This window comes from Microcaecilia unicolor, chromosome 11 (assembly GCF_901765095.1).
Source record: "Microcaecilia unicolor chromosome 11, aMicUni1.1, whole genome shotgun sequence".
NCBI lineage: Eukaryota > Metazoa > Chordata > Amphibia > Gymnophiona > Siphonopidae > Microcaecilia > Microcaecilia unicolor.
In genome coordinates, this window is record NC_044041.1 from 16150560 (window position 1) to 16172969 (window position 22410).

General features: G+C 45.6%; 1 protein-coding gene across 1 annotated transcript in view; it reads right to left on the reverse strand.

The window, feature by feature from the left end:
- Nucleotides 1-288: 288 nt before the first annotated feature.
- LOC115479913 (2'-5'-oligoadenylate synthase 3-like) overlaps nt 289-22410 on the reverse strand; it is a 68306-nt gene continuing 46184 nt past the window's right edge. Inside the window, exons 9-13 of the mRNA XM_030218238.1 lie at nt 20176-20351; nt 19102-19334; nt 17874-18021; nt 7118-7180; nt 289-1702 (exon numbers count right to left, since the gene is read on the reverse strand). Coding sequence (XP_030074098.1) covers nt 1454-1702; nt 7118-7180; nt 17874-18021; nt 19102-19334; nt 20176-20351 — 869 coding nt within the window. The 3' untranslated portion in view covers nt 289-1453. The remainder of the gene's footprint in view (nt 1703-7117; nt 7181-17873; nt 18022-19101; nt 19335-20175; nt 20352-22410) is intronic.

Sequence of the window (22410 nt, forward strand, 5' to 3'; positions counted from 1 at the left end):
TCAGAGAAAAAGCTTCGGAGCAGGCAGCATATGGGCATTGCTGCTGCTGTGGACCAGTGGCATAGCTATGGGGGGGGGCCACAGGGGCCTGGGCCCCACAAATTGACTCCAGGGCCCCTGGTTTGGCTGGTGGGGATCTCCAACCCACACCAGCTAAGGCATTTGTCCCGTGCTGGTGTTACATTGCGTGGCACCCTGTCCTGATTTTCAGCACCGTGCACGCTCATTTTAATGAGCATACACGGTGCTGAAAAACAGGACAGGGCGCCAGGCAATGTGAGACCAGCACGAGACAAACGCTTTATCTGGCGGGGGCTGGGGACCCCTGCCAGCCAAGGTACCTTCCAGGGGTGGTGGGGAGGCAAAAGTGGTGGTGGGAGGGCGGCAGTGGGGTGGTGGGCCAAAATGTCCCCCCATCTTGGGCTGTGGTCCCCCCTCCCGTCAAGGTCTGGCTACGCCCCTGTTGTGGACCAATAGAAGACTACCTTTAAGACAGACATGGACAAGAGTATATAGATAGTGATGTTCCTTAAGAAGACCTTAGAGGCCTCATAGGTGAGTAGAGGGCTAACTTATTCTTATACACTTTGTCCATTTGTCTAAGGGCTTCAAATTCTTAGATAAGAGTTTTAAATTTGGCCCTGTAGGGTACCAGCAGCCATTGCAGTTTTTGCAGAAATGTGCTATGACCACATCACACCCTATCACATATTAATATTTGATAACATCTCTGTCTGTCCTTGTCAATTAAGCTCTACTACGTTGGGAGATTGTTATAAATATTTAAAAAACTTTATTGAAAAAGAATTGTAGGAGTTATCCCTCAAATTCTATAAATGGTGCTGTAAATTGCGCACACAGATTTGGTCGCACGCTCAATTTATGCAGGCCATTTGAGTAACGAGCCAATTAATGGTAATAATCGGACAGTAACGATCAATTATTGGCACCAACTTGAATTTACTCGAGCATCTTGCTAGACGTTATTCTATGAAGATGCGGCATGTCAATTTTTTGGCGTGCAACTGAAAAGGGGGTGTGACCACGGGAGGGGCATAGGCGGGTCAGGGACGTTAAAGATGCGTGCAGTATTACAAAATTTGGGGGCTTCGCATCTAAATTTGGGCACAAGGATTTACATCAGGTTTCACTTGGCAATAAATCCTCACGCCCAAAACCGGGCGTAGAGCCCAGCACTAAGCACTATTTTGTAAATGATGCCCAACTCGGAGCGCCATCTAGAAAATAATGCTTAGCGCTCATTTTTTTCAGTGCCCAAAATTGGGCGCCATGTACTGTCCCATATGTACAGCAAGGGTGAAAAGCTAATGAATCCGGTGCCCTGAAAGACGGGACTATCACCCTTTAGGCTCTATCATTTCTGCCCTTCAATTGTTGTAGTAGGGAGGGAAGAGGAGGTGGGAAAGAAGACGATGAGAGATGAATGGGACTCTCACAGTATCGTACAATAGGATCCTTGGGTTTTTAGCTTGAGAATGGTCCCGGAGAAGATGCCATATTGTGCCAGTGTGTAGTGACTCATCAGTTCCTGGTCTTCGCGAAAGAGGCTCATGGTGTCAATGGAAATACCCATTTCCGACTGGATTCTCTCTTTGACCTGCTGGATTTTAGTGTTGGGTCTAACAAACACACTAAGCAGGACCTGGTCATCTTGAATGATCACAAGCTTAAGAGATGATGGCTGAAAAAGAAAGAGACCACAGGTGAGGGAATCTCCCAGTTGTCCATACTATCAGGGATCCCCTTCCTATAGTGCTTTCTAGGAGCCTAAATATAGGTGCACCTTTAGAGAAAAGTGTCCATTTTCCTTCCCAGACAATCTATAACATAGTAATGTGGAAGAACATTCACAGGCTGACAGCCATGGTAAGGTATCTGGTCAATAGGAACCATTTAAAGCTACCCACTTAAAAATTCCAGAGCATTACTACTACCAAAGTACATTTGTTTCTGTTGAACTGAAATTTGTAATCCTATAGGTCCAACTTAGTCACTGATAAGTAAAGGTTTGTAAGGAACATGGATTTGTGGTCTTAGATTCAGAAAATGTATTGGTCAGAGCTGACAAGGGGGCCAACCCACTCAGTGGGAGATTTATGGCCCACCCTGCCCATAGCTGCATCCCTGACCAGCAGCAAAAGAAGTAACCTCCCCATTCAGCGGCAGCAGGAAACGCCTTTATCAAACCTCATCTGCTGCTGCTGATCCCGTTTTATGAAGGCATTTTCTGTTGTTGCTGGACAGGGAGGTCACTCAGCAGGAGTGGGGGGGGGGGGGGGATGACCCTCAAAAGTGTGAGGCTCTCACTAAAAGCAGGAGACTTGGCAGGTCTGCAAGCTTGAAAATTTGTATTGTCTGCTAAACACATCTCTGAAACACGTTACAGCATTGGATCTGGCTCTGTTATTTTATTTATTGCGCTTGTATCCCACATTTTCCCACCTTTTTACAGGCTCAATGTGGCTTACAATGAACTGTTATGGCATTGCAATACCAGGGTAAAGAATACAATTGGTGTTACGAAGAAGTCAAAGAAGACAAGAGGATCTGGTCAAGCAGTTATAGAGAGATACATTGGAGAGGTGTTGTGTTATAGTTAAGGGTTCTCGTGGTAGGCCTTGTTAAAGAGATAGGTTGTCAGAGATTTGCGGAAGTTAATTAATTCTTTGATCATTTTCAAGTGAATGGGGAGTGCATTCCATAATTGCGTACTCATGTAGGAGAAGCTGGTCGCGTGTGCTAGTTTGTATTTCAATCCTTTACAGCTGGGGAAGTGTAGGTTAAGAAAGGTGCGGGACGATCTTTTAGCATTTCTGGGTGGTAGGTCCACGAGGTCCAGCATGTAAGTCGGGGCATCTCCGTAAATGATTTTATGAACAATCGTGCATATCTTGAACATGATGCGTTCTTTAAGTGGGAGCCAGTGTAGTTTCTTTCTTAAGGGTTTTGCACTTTCATATTTTGTTTTGCCAAATATAAGTCTGGCTGCGGTGTTTTGGGCTGTTTGAAGTTTCTTGATGGTTTGTTCTTTACATCCAGCGTAGAGTGCATTGCAATAGTCCAGGTGACTTAATACCATTGATTGTCCCAGGTTTCGAAAGATGGCCCTTGGGAAGAAAGGTTTTACTCTTTTGAGTTTCCACATGGAGTGGAACATTTTCTTAGTTCAATGGTAACTCCCAGAATTTTCAGACTGTTTGAGATGGGGAGGGAGAAGTTAGGGGTGGTTATGGAGGTGAAGTTATTTGTGTTGTGTTGTGAGGTGAGAATGAGACATTGTGTTTTTTCTGCGTTGAGTTTTAGTTGAAATGCATCCGCCCAGGAGTGCATGATTTGGAAGCTTTGATTGATTTCATTTGTGATTTCCTTTAGGTCTTGTTTGAACGGGATGTAAATCGTGACTTCATCTGCATATATGTATGAATTGAGATTTTGATTATCTAATAGTTTGGCTAGGGGTATCATCATTAGGTTAAAGAGGGTTGGTGAGAGGGGGGGATCCTTGGGGAACTCCGCATTCAGGTATCCATGGGGTTGATGTCTCTGCGTTAGTTGTTACTTGGTATGATCTTGTTGTCAGGAATCCTCTAAACCATTTAAGCACGTTACCTCCAACTCCAAAGTATTCCAGGCTGTGTAATAATATTCCATGGTGGACCATGTCGAAGGCACTGGACATGTCAAATTGGAGGAGAAGTATGTTATTGCCAGTTGCAATTGTTTGTTTAAATTTGTTCATTAAAGTTACTAGTACTGTTTCTGTGCTATAGTTCGATCGAAATCCTGATTGAGATTCGTGTAGAATTGAGTGTTTATTTAGGTGGTTATTGAGTTGTTTTGTCACTACGCCTTCCATAAGTTTGGTTATCAGTGGGATGGATGCTACTGGGTTGGTTAAGTCGTTTGTGCTTTTCTTTGCGTCCTTAGGTAGTGGAGTAAGTAGAATATTTCCTTTATCCTTTGGGAAGAGACCATTTTGTAACATGTAGTTTAGGTGTCTCGTGAGGTCTGTTATCAATTGTTGAGGGGCAGATCTTATAAGATTGCTAGGACAGATGTCTAATTTGCACTGTGACATGGCGTATCTTTTGAGTGATTGAGAGATGTTTTCAATCGATAGTGAGTCAAAGTTGCTCCATGATCGGTCTGCTGGATATTCCCCATGTATTCACTGGCTTCCGATCAGATACCGCATTCAATTCAAGCTTCTCCTTCTTACCTACAAATGCACTCAGTCTGCTGCCCCTCACTATCTTTCTACCCTCATCTCCCCTTACGTTCCCGCCCGTAACCTCCGTTCACAGGATAAATCCCTCCTCTCAGTACCCTTCTCCACCACAGCCAACTCCAGGCTCCGCTCATTCTGCCTCGCCTCACCCTATGCTTGGAACAACCTTCCTGAACCCTTACGCCAAGCCCCCTCCCTGCCCGTCTTCAAGTCTTTGCTTAAAGCCCACCTCTTCAATGCTGCGTTCGGCACCTAACCCTTACCGTTCAGTGAATCCAGACTGCCCCAATTTGACTGCCCCTATCGGACCGACCGTTCACTTGTCTATTAGATTGTAAGCTCTTTGAGCAGGGACTGTCTCTCTTTGTTAAATTGTACAGCGCTGCGTAACCCTGGTAGCGCTCTAGAAATGTTAAGTAGTAGTATTGGGTCTAGGCATTCAAGGTTTACATATTCAATAGTGCTGCTGGGTATCATAGTATGTAGTTTTATAATTTTCTCATTGAAGTAGCTCCAAGGCTCCAGTCCTCCCCCCCAGCTCCCAAGGCCCCCTTCCCTCCCTCCCAGTTCCAAGGCCCCCTGCTCTCCCTCACAACTGTAAGGGGCCCCATTTCCTCACAACTGTAAGGGCCCCCCTGCCCTCCCTCCCAGTTCCAAGGCTCCCTGCCCCCTCCCCCCCCCGTGCCTTCTTCCCAACCAGCTGGAAGGCCCCCTTCAGTCCAGCCCTCCCAGCTCCAAGGCCCCCCTCCTTCTGAGACCTCCCATGTCCCCTCCCCCCCCAAGGTAGCCGCTACCGCCCCCCCACCCCGGAGTCGCCCCGCCCCCCCTTCACCCGGCCCAGGCCCTCTCTTCGTTATTCAACTTACAGCAGTGCCAAAACAGCAGCAAGCAGCAGCTCCCATTGGCCTTCCTTCACTGCCTGTGCCTCGCCCTCGTGTGACGTCACGTCGGCGAGGGCGGGGCACAGGCAGGGAAGGAAGGCCGACGGGAGCTGAAGCTGAGCTGCTTGCTGCTGTTTCAGCGCTGCTGTAAGTTGAATAACGAAGAGAGGGCCCGGGCCGGGTGAAGGGGGGTGGTGGCGACTCTGGGGGTGGGGGGCGGTAGCAGCTACCTTGGGGGGGGAGCGGTAGCGAGGTCAGCGGTTCCCTCCCTCCCCTGCCGCACAGTTTCCCTCTCTGTCCACTTCTTTCCACCTTGGCAGTCTGCAGCAGGCATGTGCTGAAAACTGAACACGTGCAGGTGCCGGTATCATGGAGAGTAGTGTTTTCGTTACCATCAGGGAGAAGTCTTCCGCTACCGGAGCTTGGGATCCCCACCAGCTACTGCTAAATGGGTCTGAGCCCTAGTTGGGCGGGCCCCTGCCTACCCAGGCCCACCTGTGGCTACGCCACTGAGGCGGACGTGAATTTGCATATTTGCTATGGCTACTGATGAGTTTGATGAGCGCTTGCACCATCCCTTCTTGTGCATCACAGGCGGGGGGAGGGGGGCTCCCATAGTGGTAAAAGTTTCTTTGTTACAAATTGCTAGAACACGCCAATCATACACTCAGTGTGAAACCAGATCAAATTGTATGGTGTTACACCTATTGCAACCTATGTATGAAGAATTGTCAAACCATTACCCGTTTATACATTTTATGGATTTGATGCAAGTGACAATTATTGATAACCTGTTGTTTCCGCCCCATAAAGTAAATCTGGTCATCATCTATGATTTTATGGAGACCGGCTGTAAAAATGATGAGACTGAAAAAGCCTTTACCAAACATACACACCATAGAAATTTAAGTATTGTATACATCATCCAAAACATGTCACACCATCACCTTAAAATACAAAATATATGTGGTTGTTTAAGAATCCAAGAGATAAACAGCACATAGCTGTCCTTGCCAGACAAATGTATCTGGGCAAGACACGTTTCTTTCTTGAGGCCTTTGAAAATGTAACCAGAAAACCATACGGCTATCTCAACATGGATTTGAATGTGTTCATAGGAGCCAACTTTTCAAAATGATTGGGGGTGTTGACTTTTTTTTTTTTTTTTTTTTTAACAGGTGGTGCGTTCCCCCCCTCTCCCCCTCCATTCATATCCAGCAATTCTCCTCTCCTCCATTCATATCCAGCAAACCCTTCCAAAACATCATTATTTTGTCCTCTTGTTCCCCATAATTCAATATCAGTTCAGAAACTCCAACTCAGTTCTACAAACTCAACGTGGTTTAATGAAACAAAGACACTAGTCCAACCAGTCATTAGAATCCAACTCAGCCCAGTGCAACTCATCTGCTGCACTACTTGGGGTTTTTGTCTGGCTCACCAAGCTCCACTCAGTCAGTCACAGGATGAAAAGAAAGACATTCCAGCATACCTGGGCCGAGTCCCCTCCTCCATATGCTTCTGGACAGATTGTATGATCTGCTGATCAAACCACTGGGAAAACTCCGATCCCCAGTTGCATCCCTCCAGATCTGGCTACACCCAACGAAGTTAACATGACTCTCACTGACTAGGGTTCTCTCCTATGCCCAGATTCCCTGGGTGCACACACCTCCAGATGACCCTCCATTCACCCAGCGAGCCAGCAGCATAAGTTCCACAGTCTCTCTGCCCCCTATTGTGATCGGACCCTGATCTCGGGCTCCACCATTCTTTTGGAGGGCTGTCTAGTGGTTGGGCTCACTCCTCTCAGGTTTCTACCAACTGTTGCATCCCTCACACCAATTCCCCTTCAGTTTTACTGTTCTCTGGTCTTATTTAATGTGAGATTGACTCTTAGGTCAGACACACTACTCAGTCCCTATGAATATGCATTACGAGGTAAAGGAAGTGAAAATCTATTACAAAGAGATACATCTTTTCTTACCTGTTCTGATGAATATGAAGGCCGTAAACACTCCAAAGACATCAGTGTATGAGAACTGGAAAGCTGCAGACAGGAAAATAAGACCAGAGAACTGTTAAAACTATAAAAGATGGTAATTAAAACAAATTTTCTTAAGCTGAGGAGAGCACATTGGACCCTGAAAGAAAGGTTGCTTGCAAAGAACAAAGAAGAAGCCCCTTAAGGAGACCCATCTTGATGGGTGGAACAAGTCCTGGGAGATGGAAGGGTGAAATGTTCCAGAGAAAGAAAGAGGGCCAGTTTTTTACAGTTCAGAGTCATGCTTGGGAGAGCTATGGGAGCAAATATTTGAAGTGTAGTCCAGAGAGGGCCCTGAATCAAAACTCTGAGAAAACCCGACAACATATATTACTACTACTACTTAGCATTTCTATAGTGCTACTAGACGTACGTACCGCTGTACACTTGAACATGAAGAGACAGTCCCTGCTCGACAGAGCTTACAATCTAATTAGGACAGACAAACAGGACAAATAAGAGATAAGGACAAAGAGTAGCAAGATTCCGGAATCCCAAAGAGCAGCAAGATTCTGTGTGGAATCCCAAAGAGTAGCAAGATTCTGGAATCCCAAAGAGTAGCAAGATTCTGTGCAAAGTCCCAAAGAGTAGCAAGATTCCGGAACCCAAATAATAGAAAGATTCCGGAATCCCAAAGACTACTACTACTTATCATTCCTAAAGTGCTGCTAGACGTCCGCAGTGCTGTACACTTGAACATGAAGAGACAGTCCCTGCTCGACAGAGCTTACAATCTAATTAGGACAAACAGGACAAATAAGAGATAAGGGAATATTAAAGTGAGGATGATAAAATAAGGGTTCTGAACAAGTGAATAAGGGTTAGGAGTTAAAAGCAGCACCAAAAAGGTGGGGCTTTTAGCTTGGATTTGAAGACGGCCAAAGATGGAGCTTGACGTACCGGCTCAGGCAGGGCCGGTCTTAGGCCGAGGTGGCCGCACAGGGCCTCACGCTTAAGGGGGCCCTGCGCGGCACACCTCGTTAGCCTCCTTCGCTCCCGATTCCCAGCGCTATTTAAATTTACCTTACTACCAAGTTACCTCCATTGCAGGCAGCATCAGTGAAAACGCTGACGTCCCACCAGCCTTCTCTTCGCTCATTCGTTCGTTCTCGGAGTCCCGCCCCCAAGGAAATGAAGTCAGAAGAAGGCGGGGCACTGAGAACGAACGAGCAAGGGAAGGCTGGTGGGACGTCAGACAGCGTTTCACTGACACTGCCTGCAACGGAGGTAAAATTTAAATACTTGAAGATCTGAGTGGGAAAGCGTGGGGTACAAATGTAACTTTAAAAAAAGAGAAGAGGGGAACTTGGGGAAGGGAGAGAGAGTTGCTGGCGGTCTGGGAGGAGAGGGAGAGATGCCACACCAAGTGGGTGGGTGGGTGGGGGAGGCAAGATAAGGCATGGCATATTAAAAAGAATGGGTGAAGGCACTGGAGGGATGGGGAGGTTAAATGAGAGAGAATGGGTGAAGACACAGGGGGGCCACATAAGAGAGAGAATGGGTGAAGGCATGGGGTCACATGAGAGAATGGGTAAAGGCACAGAGGGCACATGAGAGAAAATTGGTGAAGGCATGGAGGGGGGCAGGTGGACATGGGAGCGGGAGGGAAGGGGAGAGAGGAGCATCGATGGACATGGATGGGAGGGCAGGGGAGAGAGGAGAATTGCTGGATATGGAATGGAGGGAAGGAAAGACAAAAGGAAGGAGATGCACATGGATGGAGGGGAAGGGAGAATGGTAGACAGGACACTGGAGGATGGTGGACATGGTGAGAGAAAAAATATCAAATGGAAAGAAGACACTGCATAAAACAGAAGACACTGGGACCAAAGCGAATAGAAAAACTAAATCATCAGACAACAAAGGTAGAAAAAAGTATTTTATTCAGAATTTATTAATTGGAATATGTCAGCTTTTGGAAATGTGCATCTGTGATATTTTGCATGTAAGTTGCAATTTTTCTGGTATTGCTGCATGCTGAGTCTGACTTCTTGAGTTAACTTTCCAGTTCAGTATTTTGCCTTCATATTTTTTGATTTCTAGTTCCTTGTGTCATGTGTTTTTCATGTGTGATCAAGGTGCAGTATTCTGCTACTGTGTACTATTTGCAGCCCTTTTTGTTTTGTTTTTTTTTCACGAGGTAGTGTATTGGTGTTTTAGAGCCTGGTGTAATTATAGCGCTGCCTTTCCTTGCATAAGGTTGTAGCTCGTCCTGTCCTTGGAATTAGTGCTGTTATGGTTTGGTAAGGTTATGAGTGTGTTTTTGCACAAGTTTGTGTATAGTGTTTTGCAGTGGAGAGATTGTGTGTCTGCACCTCTGACCCCCCCAGGGTTATGAGAATTGGAACTACTAATTGTAGTGGACTTGAATGAACTGAATAATTTCTGGGGAGCGGGGGTTTCATGATAGCATTGTGCTTATTATTTCAATCAGTTTTTCTGAACAAATTTAGCTTCATTTGTCTTTATTTGAAATTTCATAAATAAAAAATGTTCTAAAAATTTAATAATAGGGTGGAGCGGGGGCGGGGCCCCACCAAATTGGTCTGCACAGGGCCCCGCACTTGCTAAGACCGGCCATGGGCTCAGGAAGTCTATTCCAGGCATATGGTGCAGCAAGATAAAAGGAACAGAGTCTGGAGTTAGCGGTGGAGGAGAAGGGTGCAGTAAGAGATTTACCCAGTGAATGGAGTTCCCAGGGAGGAATGTAGGGAGAGATGAGACTGGAGAGGTACTGAGGAGCTGCAGAGTGAATGCACTTGTAAGTCAATAAGAGGAGTTTGAACTGTATGCGGAAACGGATAGGGAGCCAGTAAGTGACTTGAGGAGAGGGCTAATATATTCCACCAGTGTCGCTATGCTCATAAGTCGTGCATCAGAATTTTGAACAGATTGATGGCTAAGTGGGAGACCTGTGAGAAGCAAGTTGCAATAGTCTAAGCGAGAGGTGATAAGAGCGTGGACGAGGGTTCTGGTAGTGTGCTCAGAAAGGCGAATTTTGGTGATATTATAAAGAAAGAAACGACAGGTTTTAGCAGTCTGCTGAATATGTGCAGAGAAGGAGAGAGAGGAGTCTAAGATGACCCCAATATTACAAGCTGATGAGACAGGGAGGAATAGAGTGTTATCCACAGAAATAGAGAATGGGGAAGAGGACAGGTTGGTTTAGGGAGAAAGATAAGAAGCTCAGTCTTGGTCATGTTTAGTTTCAGATGGCAGTGAGACATCCAGGCAGCTGTGTAAATTTTAAGGGGCTTCGACATTAGCTTCAGAACTTAGTACAAGAAGAGTGCTGGGCAGACTTCTACGGCCTGTGCCCTGAGAAGGCAAGGACAAATCAAACTCTGGTACACATAAATTATCACATACCATGTAAGGTTAGTTTATCTTGTTGGGCAGACAGGTCTTTGACAGGTCTTTACTATGTTACTATGTAGTGTTATCTGGGGCCAGTCTGTGTTCAGCTCTCAGGGGCTGAGTCACCTCTCCCGACTCCTCCTCTCCATCTGAGCTCTCTTGCTTATTGTCCTCTGGGGGCTCTGGAGCCATTAACTTGGGCTTGCACTCACCACACAACCATGGGAGCAGCATGGGTTCTCCCTATGCTTCACAGCAGCCACATACAAACCTCCCCACAGCTTTTCGTCAGCTATGGTCACTTCCAATTTAGCTCCCATCGCGGATCACTAGCCATCTTGCCCATTCAACCCATGTGCTTCTCCTCCACCCTTCCAGAGTATACGAGTGACATCACCCACTCTCCCGTCCAATAACAGTTTGCTCCCAGAGACTGGGCTACGTGCTATTTCGAACACGCTCCCTCCTCCCTGGGAGGCACAGGGATTGCTGCTACACCGACTCAGCGAGATTTTCCTGCCTTTTACCTACTCACAGTTTTGGCGTCCTTTCTGCGTCTGTTAACGCGGGCGGGAATTCTGAATTTTTACTGGGCTGGTTCCAACAGTCTCTCTGGTACTGGTAATCAATTCGTAAATCCCAGGCCTAAGTGACAGACCCTCTGATATTTCTAATCCACAAAGGTAGCTCATTCGCTTGATGCCAGTCTCTGCCACAGTTAAAGTACTTTTCCAGCTCTTTCAAATGCCAGCATGCAACAAGGTATCATTTTTCACACCCTTTCCATTCCAGCGGTGGCTCATAATTTTATATAACACCCTCTGCCTGGGTACTTCTGGGTCTGGGGTCCGAGTGGGCTGGAGCCTCTGCAAAGGGCAAACTCCATCGGACCCTCACTCTCTCTCACTTGGTGCGCAATGCCTCCACCTGGAGAAAGAAGCGCCAGCAAGTGGAACCACCCTCCTCTCCTCCAGGAAACCCAAAGTTAAGGTCCAAATCTCTGTAGGAAACAGAGCCAGCGGTTAGACTTGGCTGTCTGCGGGGAAACAACTGTATACCTGTTAGTCCAAATGACCAGGCGGCAGCGTAAACTCAAACAGTTTATTCTTCAACTTCATCAGGAACATCCAACTGCATGAACTCTTCATCAGTGGAGGAGTGGCCTAGTGGTTAGGGTGGTGGACTTTGGTCCTGAGGAACTGAGTTCAATTCCTACTTCAGGCACAGGCAGCTCCTTGTGACTCTGGGCAAGTCACTTAACCCTCCATTGCCCCATGTAAGCCACTTTGAGCCTGCCACGAGTGGGAAAGCACAGGGTACAAATGTAACAAAAACAACATAGATACTATTGGAGATTCTACATGGAATGTTGCTATTCCACTAGCAACATTCCATGTAGAAGGCTGCGCAGGCTTCTGTTTCTGTGAGTCTGACGTCCTGCACGTACGTGCAGGACGTCAGACTCACAGAAGCAGAAGCCTGCGCGGTGATCTGCAAGGGCCGACTTGTACATGGAATGCTGCTAGTGGAATAGCAACATTCCACGTAGAATCTCAAATAGTAGCAACAGTGGAGGAGTGGCCTAGTGGTTAGGGTGGTGGACTTTGGTCCTGAGCAACTGAGTTTGATTCCCACTTCAGGCACAGGCAGCTCCCTGTGACTCTGGGCAAGTCACTTAACCCTCCATTGCCCCATGTAAGCCGCATTGAGCCTGCCATGAGTGGGAAAGCGCGGGGTACAAATGTAACAAAAACAACATAGATACTATTGGAGATTCTACATGGAATGTTGCTACTATTGGAGATTCTACATGGGATGTTGCTATTCCACTAGCAACATTCCATGTAGAAGGCTGTGCAGGCTTCTGTTTCTGTGAGTCTGACGTCCTGCACGTACGTGCAGGACGTCAGACTCACAGAAGCAGAAGCCTGCGCGGCCACGTTGGTGATCTTCAAGGGCCGACTTCTACATGGAATGTTGCTAGTGGAATAGCAACATTCCATGTAGAATCTCAAATAGTAGCAACAGTGGAGGAGTGGCCTAGTGGTTAGGGTGGTGGACTTTGGTCCTGAGGAACTGATTCCCGGCACAGGCAGCCCCTTGTGACTCTGGGCAAGTCACTTAACCCTCTATTGCCTGCCACATTGAGCCTGCCATGAATGGGAAAGCGCGGGGTACAAATGTAACAAAAATAAAATAAAATAAAATAGATACTATTGGAGATTTTGGAGATTCTACATGGAATGTTGCTATTCCGCTAGCAACATTCCATGTAGAAGGCTGCGCAGGCTTCTGTTTCTGCGAGTCTGACGTCCTGCACGTACGTGCAGGACGTCAGACTCACAGAAGCAGAAGCCTGCGCGGCCACGTTGGTGATCTTCAAGGGCCGACTTCTACATGGAATGTTGCTAGTGGAATAGCAACATTCCATGTAGAATCTCAAATAGTAGCAACAGTGGAGGAGTGGCCTAGTGGTTAGGGTGGTGGACTTTGGTCCTGAGGAACTGATTCCCGGCACAGGCAGCCCCTTGTGACTCTGGGCAAGTCACTTAACCCTCTATTGCCTGCCACATTGAGCCTGCCATGAATGGGAAAGCGCGGGGTACAAATGTAACAAAAATAAAATAAAATAGATACTATTGGAGATTCTACATGGGATGTTGCTATTCCACTAGCAACATTCCATGTAGAAGGCTGTGCAGGCTTCTGTTTCTGTGAGTCTGACGTCCTGCACGTACGTGCAGGACGTCAGACTCACAGAAGCAGATGCCTGCATGGCCACATTGGTGATGTGCAAGGGCCGACTTCAACATGGAATGTTGCTAGTGGAATAGCAACATTCCATGTAGAATCTCAAATAGTAGCAACAGTGGAGGAGTGGCCTAGTGGTCAGGGTGGTGGACTTTGGTCCTGGGGAACTGAGTTCAATTCCCACTTCAGGCACAGGCAGCTCCTTGTGACTCTGGGCAAGTCACTTAACCCTCCATTGCCCCATGTAAGCCGCATTGAGCCTGCCATGAGTGGGAAAGCGCAGGGTACAAACGTAACAAAAATAAAAATAGATAGTGCAGTATTTACATAAACCTTCCTCTGGTATTTCCCCAGCGGAACTCCTGTAGTCTCCTTCTTTAGGGTATCCCTTACAAGGTTCTCTCAAGCAGGGGCTACTTACACTTTGTACAGTCCCACTCTGAGCCTGTCCCCCAAAAGGCAGTGTTCCAAAGACTGCTCTCCCCTCTATATCAGGTTCATACCCCCGTGGCCTGACCTGTTCCCAGGATGATCCTCTCGCTGGCTCACCCTGACTATAGGATGGGCTCTCCAAGATCTGATCCCATGCTCCTGGGCTGGGTCTCCCCACTGCCCACCCAGAGCTCTCCTTCATAATTACTGTTCTAACAGCAACTCTCCTTAAATTTAACCAGTGGATTCACTTATTTGTTTAATGGGGTCCCCCTTCTTCTTGGGTCACTGGGCAGGAACCTGCAGGCAACCCAAGACCCACAGCAGCAAACTCAAAACTAAATCAAAAGAAAAGGCCCAGAAAAAAAAAAAAAAAACTGACCCCCTCCCCCTTTATAGGGCAACTTCACCTCCTCTGCACACTCTCTATCCATTTTATTTCCAAACCAGGGATCTCCCAGTCACACCCCCAATGACTCCTTACAGGGACTTGCTCTTAGTAATCCCAATTTAACAGGTGATTACAGTCCTTTATCAAAATCAGCCCCGACATTGTCACATACCGTAACCAGGAGAGTCTGTGTTGAAAATTTAGAGCAAAAGCCAAACTGGCATTCATCCAAAAGTTGAAATTCCTCCAGAAAATGCTGGAGTTGGTATAACACCAACGTTTCCAGGATTTTCGCTACAAAAAAGAAGAAATGAAATAGGCCTATAGTTCCCTTTCAGGTCTTACTATCGCTAGATAAATCCCATCAGCCAAAGATTTATTGACCATCTGAGTAATAAATGGAGAAAGTTCGTTCCTTAATAATTTAGGAGAATAAACATCCAACAAATTAGAAGAGCTATTCACTGAAGATAACACTTGAAGTTCTGAGTTCCAAATCATTTATAAATATGTTAAATAGCGCTAGTCCCAGTACAGATCCCTACGGCACTCCACTATTCACCCTCCTCCATTGAGTTAAATGGCCATTTAACCCTACCCTCTGTTTTCCGACCAATAACCAATTCCTAATCCACAGAAGGACATTGCCTCCTATCCCATGACTCAATTTTCTCAGGAATCTCTCATGAGGAACTTTGTCAAAAGCTTTCTGAAAATCTAGATACACTACATCAACCAGCTTACCTTTATCCAGATGTTTATTTACGTCTTCAAAGAAATGAAGCAAATTGGTGAGGCAAGACTTCCCTTGACTGAACCCATGCTGACTCTGTCCCATTAAACCATGTTTGTCCATGTGCGCCATAATTTTATTCTTTATAAAAGTTCCCACTATCTTGTCTGGCACGGAAGTCAGCCTTACTGGTCTGTAATTTCCTGGATCACCCCTGGAACCCCTTTTTAAAAAAAATCAGCGTACACTGGCCACCCTCCAACCTTCAGGTACTATCGATAATTTTAATCACAGGTTACAGATTACTAACAGTAGATCAGCAATTTCACATTTGAGTTCTTTCAGTACCCTTGGATGCATGCCATCCAGTCCATGTGATTTACTACTCTTTAGTCTGCCATTGTCGATTTGGCTCAGTATGTCTTCCAAGTTCACAGAGATTTTTCAGTTCCTCCTCATAATCACCCTTGAAAACCATTTTTGGTAGATCTTCCGTAAAGTCCGAAGTAAATAATTCATTCAGTCTCTCTGCTATGGTCTTGTCCTACCCGAGTGCCCCTTTTGCTCCTTTATGATCTAATGGTCCCACAGATTCCCTCGCAGGCTTTCTGCTTCTGATGTACAAGCAATAATTGGTAAAGTAACAGAAATGCATTTTCTTCTGTACTGTGCTAAATACAAAATTAGAAAAGGCGTGCACATTTCCAAAAAAGCAAACATCCGTGAGCAGCATGTCCCCTCTTCTTTCTATTCCCTTTTATCCATAGGCTGCATTTCTCCTTTTTCCTTTCCCCTTTCATTTATCTTATTTATTTATTGCATTTGTATCCCACATTTTCCCACCTTTTTGCAGGCACAATGTGGCTTACAATACATCAGAGAGTAAGCATTTGGTGTTAGAAGGATTTTGGGTTGCATGGTAATGGAATACATGATAGTAATAAAACAGAAGGCATTATTAGCATTTCTGGATATATGTGGGAGTTTCACATGTTTTGGTCTTTGTGGTATATCTTGTCGAAGAGATGGGTCTTTAGTAGTTTACGGAAGTTGGTCAGTTCATAGGTCGCTTTTAGGGATTTTACAGCATGTTCCCCTCAACGATCCTTTTACCAGCCCCCTTCCCTGCACACGCACTCAATCTACCTTTATACAGCCCCCTCCCTGCATCCACAGCCATGATCCATTTTCGTTTCAGCCCCCTCTCTGCACCCACATGACTATCCACCTTCGTTTTCCATGATTAATTTATCCTTGCAGTAGTGGGGCTTCCCTGCCCTACACCACCTGTTTTTTCAGCCCTCTCCCCGCACCCACACTCCATCCACTTTTTTTTTTTTAATGCAGCCCCCTCCCTGCATCCACAGCCATGATCCACCTTTGTTTCATCTCCCCTCCCTGCACGCACCTTGTTTTTTTACAGCCTCTCCTCCCTGTACCCACCTTTGTTTTCCATAATTACTTTATCCCCATGGCAATTGGGATAAAAAGCTACCTTGCCTTGCCCTATACCAAATAAGGCCAATTATAGTCAAGCAACAAAGCCCGTTTTGTGAAAAATGAAATGGGCCCTAGGAAGGCTCTCATCTAAGCGATTTCTCCTCTGCCCTGCCCTCCCCTCCGTGTCCCATGATTCTGCCCTCCCCTCCATGTCCAGCAATTTTCCTCTGCCCTCCCATCCATGTCCACCGATTCTTCTCTGCCCTGCCCTCCCCTCCATGTCCTGCAATTCTCCTCTCCCATCAATGTCCAGCGATTGTCCCCTCCCCTCCTCTCCCCTGCCCTCTTCTCCTTCCTGCCACCCTGCCTTTGAGCCATTCACATTACCTCAGGTCAAAGCGGCAGCAGGCTCGGCTCACGCCACCTTCAGCTTTCTCTTGCCTTCCCTCTCAGTGTCCTGCCCTCCTCTGACATCATTTCATCTTTTTGCGAGGGCGGGACACAGAGGGAAGGGAACGCCGGAGGCGAGCTGATGTCAGCTCATTTGCATGCTGTTACGTACCCAGCCAGCCATCCAGGGAGGCAGAGTGACCAATTATTATATAGAGATTATTGGCTGGTGAGCTCACTTTCATCTAATTACATCCAACTCAATGAGGAACTTTTTTTAATTTGTTTGACTGGTCTTTAGTGATTGGACTTTTCTATCTACTTTTATGCCATTCCTTTTCCCTTTGCAATCTGTAAGTGTTGACTTGGGAAGTTTATAATTTTTTCAAGTTTCTTCTAAGAAGAGTCAGTGACGGAATGACGTAAAAAAGCTTTTCCAAGGCACAAGGTAGTATATAAGTGCTACCTGTAGAGGACAGGAAATGAGTCCTACAACAAGCCATCTGTCGGGGACATTGTGGAACTGAGTTCCGAGGGGCGTCCTAAGGGCCCCATCTGTCAGGAGTGATCTAGGACTGATTTGTGAGGAGGACACTGAACACAACATTTGTTGGGAACATTGTAGGCCTATCTTGTGAGGAATCATCTGAAAGTTCAATTCATAGGGAGATGGCAAGAGACTTACTGCAGGGAATAGCACAACAGTGATATTTAAAGTACTATGTAGTGGTGTTGGCTGTAGGAGACAATGCAAAGTACTGAAATGTGAAGACATTATTCTGTCCTGAGACATACATGTGTATTGGACAGATAGTTTCCTGAAAGTAAGTGTCATATGTACAATATTTGCATGAAATGAGAAAAATCTTCTTGAAATGTGAAACTATTGTAACTTCTGAAAGGCTGTATCTCAAGTAAAAAAAAATGTTAAAATGTGATATTACTGGTGATAGAAAATAAGCACATTAAACTTCATTTCTCACTGTTTCACATCGAGTGAACATGCAACACTTTTGCTTTGAGGTGACAAGATGTCGGACACGAGGAAGTGAAGGATGTCAGGGAGTCTTTTACTAAAGCTTAGCTCTAGTTATCTGCAGCAGGGCCCATATGAGTAAAATGGGCCCTGTTGTAGATAACTCGAGCTAAGCTTTAGCTAAAGACCCCATCAGTTTTGAATTAGTGAACTTGAGAACATTTCATACCGGTACATCCCAAGCTCTCAGTGGATCTCCCCCTCTGTTCTTGCAGCAAGGCTGAGTTAAACAAAAAGCGGCTTCTTTTGCGACCAGATCCCAGCAAGTATCCAATCCCATGATTCCTGTCGGATCTGCTGGATCAAGGATGATGGGCCTGGAGAGAGAGATATTGGTGATCTATCTCGCCCTTGTTAAATAGGGACAGCTGCAGGGTGAAGATGGAAGGTAGTCTTCTCAAAGACTGGCAAACAAAAAATGGTTTCAGGAGTTAAAAATCCTACCCAGAATTTTGCCACTGTTGGGAGGGTAAATTTTATAAGCAATCTCAAGAGGTTAAGCAGCATTTTACACACGCAGGAGGTGCTTATAGAATTCCCCAGGACTATGCGTAAATATAAGTAGGTGCTCAGAAAAGAATGGGTTAAGCAGGAGTGCATCAGCACTAAGGGCCCGATTCTATAAATACCCTCTAAAATCTAGATGTGTCCGAAAGCACATAGTGTTATTCTATGTAATGTGCCTAAAGTTAGGTGCATTGTACAGAATAGTGCATAGGGCTAGCGAACGTGCCTACATTCAGGTGCGACCACTTACACCACTGAAAACCTGGTGTAAATATCCGCATCTAAATATAGGCACGTTCCCCCAAATTCTATAGCTTGCATAAATTTGAGCCACACTCCTCCCATGCCTGCACTCCCTTTACAGCTATGTGCATTAGCTTGCACATCTTTCTTTAGAATATGCCTAGAGAAATGCGCGTAAATTCCAATTATTGATAATTGGTCGTTATCGGCAAATCATGGCTAATTGGCTCATTACTCAATTGAGTAGCATGTATGAATTGGCCACATGCACAATTTAACATGCATTATTTGCGCCTTATATAGAATCCGGGGGTAAGAGGGTAATTCTATACAGAGCCGCTTGGCAATGAGAACATGTATAAATGCTGATAATCTAGCCATTTAATCAACTCTGGCCACTGGGATGGGCAGACTGATGGACTGTGCAGGCCTTTATCTTCCGACATTTACTATGTTACTATATGCGCATAAATGACCACTTTCCAGCTACGCAGTATTCTATAAAGAAAAGTAAGATGCTTTTTTAGTGGCTAAATCTAGGCACCCCCTTATGGAATTAAGACATGAATCCCAGATCTGTGTACATACTAGGTAATGAGCCATTAATCAATAATGGTCTACAAGAGAGGTGAGCAAGGACTTGTTACCCCGGCTTCTTCAGCTGCTCCTTCAGGAAGTTGCTCACCACCGGGTTCTGAAAGTTGTAGTACTTGGTCCAGTAGATGCAAAGGTCTCGAGGCCTGGAGAGCAGCTTCAGAAATGTACAGAATCCTTCCTCAGTCTTGAAGTCTCTGCTGTCCTTCTGCCAGACATGGATGGTGAGCAGCTCCAGAGCATACTTATGGGGAAGGGGTATCCCCGGGTATTTGCTCTTAACATACTAGTGAAAGAAAAATTAGATCATTGCATGATGTATAGGCGTCAGCAGAACCTGATGCTAATCTCATTATACCTGTATTTTTCTCTGCTGCCATCTTTTCCTCTGTGCCCATTTCTCTCCTTCACACCCTCCTTTATAGATTCTACTCTGTGCTCCATTATCTCTCCATAATTAAGGAGGTGACTTATCAATGTGGGCTGCTGTTTTTTTTTTTTTTTTACCAGAGGTGTCGTTTTATGTAGCAAGACCTAGTTACTAAGAACTGGGTCTGTAACCCATGCTGATAAACGTCTCCACCCCCCCCCCCCCTTAAAAGAAAAAAAAATAAATGTCTCTAGAAATTGAAATCACTGCTATGTATAATAAACGTGAGCCAAGTATAAGACAATCAAACCATTGTGATATCACTGATGAGGTCAGGAATTGGTGGAATAAAGCGTTATGACATCACAATATCAACTGGTTAACAGAGACTGAAACCATTGTGACATCACTGATGAGGCTGGCTCTTAGGCATTGGTGAAAAGAGGAGAGACATTATGACATCACAATATCACCTCTGAAACTCTTCACACTAAGGGGGAAGTTATCAATGTGGGTTGTTAAAATGGGTTATTTTACCACCAACTGATGCCATTTTAGCACAGGTCTGTTTTATACAATAAGACCTAATTACTAATAATTGGGGTTAACAGTAAAAGTACCCATCTTAACAGTAGCCCAATTGGATAACTTCCCCCCTAGATATCTTGTTCTTTCCTTCCACTTGTCTCTCTCCATGTCTCTTTTCTTTGCCTTCTGTTTTGTCCCAGCTTTTATGTATGGTGAGATCTAAGCCTACCTGCTTGTACCAGTGCTTCACTAAGCGAATCAAACTCTTCAGTTTTGTTGGGCTAATTTTGACAAAGTCCTTCTGAAGTTCAGTAAAACAAGGAGAGAATTCACTAGGACCAGCCCTGGCTTCAATCAGGGACACATAGACTTGAGGGTCTGGTATACTGCCACGACTAAAGTTACCTGCAAAAACACAGGGGATAGGAAGACATGAACAAGCGACGGGTCCCACATAGTTGCTTATTCCAAAAAAAAAAAAAAAAAAAAAAAAAAAAACTCAGCTGTGACGGATGCTCTGCAATTTGGAGAACCTATACCACCCTCCATAAAGGCACTGAAGGTTCTCTAGAAGGACATGTTGGGGACAAAGGCCTTTTATAATATACAGTCTGGCTTAAAATATACACCTTGTCCAGAGAGTGCATATTTTGCAGTTGGCATAGCAAAGAATACCATCTGGATGGAGCATGGGGGAAGGGGCTCACAAGTACACACATGATTGTAAGTTTCTATTGAACAAACAAAGATACATTTAATTCAACAAACACTCAAATTGTTCAGAATTTTACAATTTCATTCCCTTCAAATCCCCTCCCCATTCCCATAGTAATAAACTTAAACATTGTATTGAACATATAAAGAGAGATACAAACTATCAAACATACAACAGAATTGTTCAATATCTCACCACATACCAGACCCATATTCCTCCCTTCTCCTTTGTTTTCATCCATTGAATCTCTTTATTATTAATATTTATATAAAAGCTGCACCTTAAAGTTTATCAACGTATACTACTTATATATATTGTGAATCTGATAATCCGACATTTCTTCATTACCTAATCTTACTATAAGATACTTGAAATCGATATGCATACTTGTAATCTTTACACACAAACAGTTTCACTGGCTCTTGAGCAGGTGAACATGTCTGTTCCTGCGTTCAAGGCGAGATTTCTGCTACATACAGTATGTTATAAAGTTACATCTTCATAAAATGATACCTTTGGAGGCGCCTACCTGGCCTCTTAAGCTATGCAGCCCATTATAAAATAGCCCTCAATGCGTTTACAGCCCATGACCTTTCCCAGTTGTTGCTAGAGGTCTACCAATGTTCCAAAGGACACAATATATTAATATTACATCTCTCTTCATTCTCTATCATAAACCCCGGTTTGTAGCCAGGGCCGCCGCTGCCGCAGTCCAGCCCACCCGCGAATTGCTCCTGGAACTAACCTTTAAGCACCTCCCTCACCTTCGAAGCAAGCAGCGGCAGGCCACTTCTTCCTTCTGTGTCCCACCCTCGCCTGTCGTAACGTCCACGAGGGTGGGGCACGGAAGGAAGAAGAGGTCTGCCGCTGCTTGCTGCGAAGGTGAGGGAGGCGTTTAAAGGTTAGTTCAGAGGGCCCGGGGGTGGAGAGAGGGCCCGGCTGCGGGTGGAGGGGGGGCCCTGTCCTGTCCCAGCCCAGTCTCTCGGCGGCCCTGCATGTAGCATGAGCATAAGATGTTACGACAGTCACAATAAAGCTGCTTATTCACCTAAAGCAATGTTCTTCACGGCAAGGCCTGAGGACCAGTGGTGGACCCCATCAACCCCAAGTGTGCCCCCCCATTCTTCCCTCTATCTCCACCATCCAGCTCTGAGCCAGTATTGCCCAAACTCCGTCACTGTTTTCATAAGACAGAGCAGTGTGGAAGCCTGGGTCACTGAGCAGCTCAAACCTGCTCAGAGTCATGTGGTGTCAGAAGAAAACAGAACAGCTGTTCCTAGAGGTGGCATTGGGGTCTGTGGAGCAAATATAGGAGGCCTAAAAAATTGGGAGTGAGGGAGAGCCAGTTTGAAGGTGTTGAGAAACAGGGTGGTGAAGGCTGACTGGTGAGGATTGGATGAGATGGGATTGGGACGAGATGGGATTGGGACTAGCTGGGATGGAATAGGAGGAGAGTGTGCTGGAAAACAGGGATAGAAAATGTGTGGGAGGAAGATGGACTTGAAAAAGAAAAAAGAATGTGTAGGAGGGAGTGGGAAGATAACTTTAGCTACATAAATTACTCAGAATGCACCTGAGCAGCCAGGCTGACCATTTCAGAAAGGGAACCCTTCAGGATAGCTGTGTGGAGAATTTCCGCTTCCATTCCCCCTCCACCATCTAGTGTGCTGTCTGCTGTGACCAGCAATAATCTTGGCTCTCACATTGAAGTTTGTTTGCCAACATGACCCCTGCTAGAAAAATAGTGAA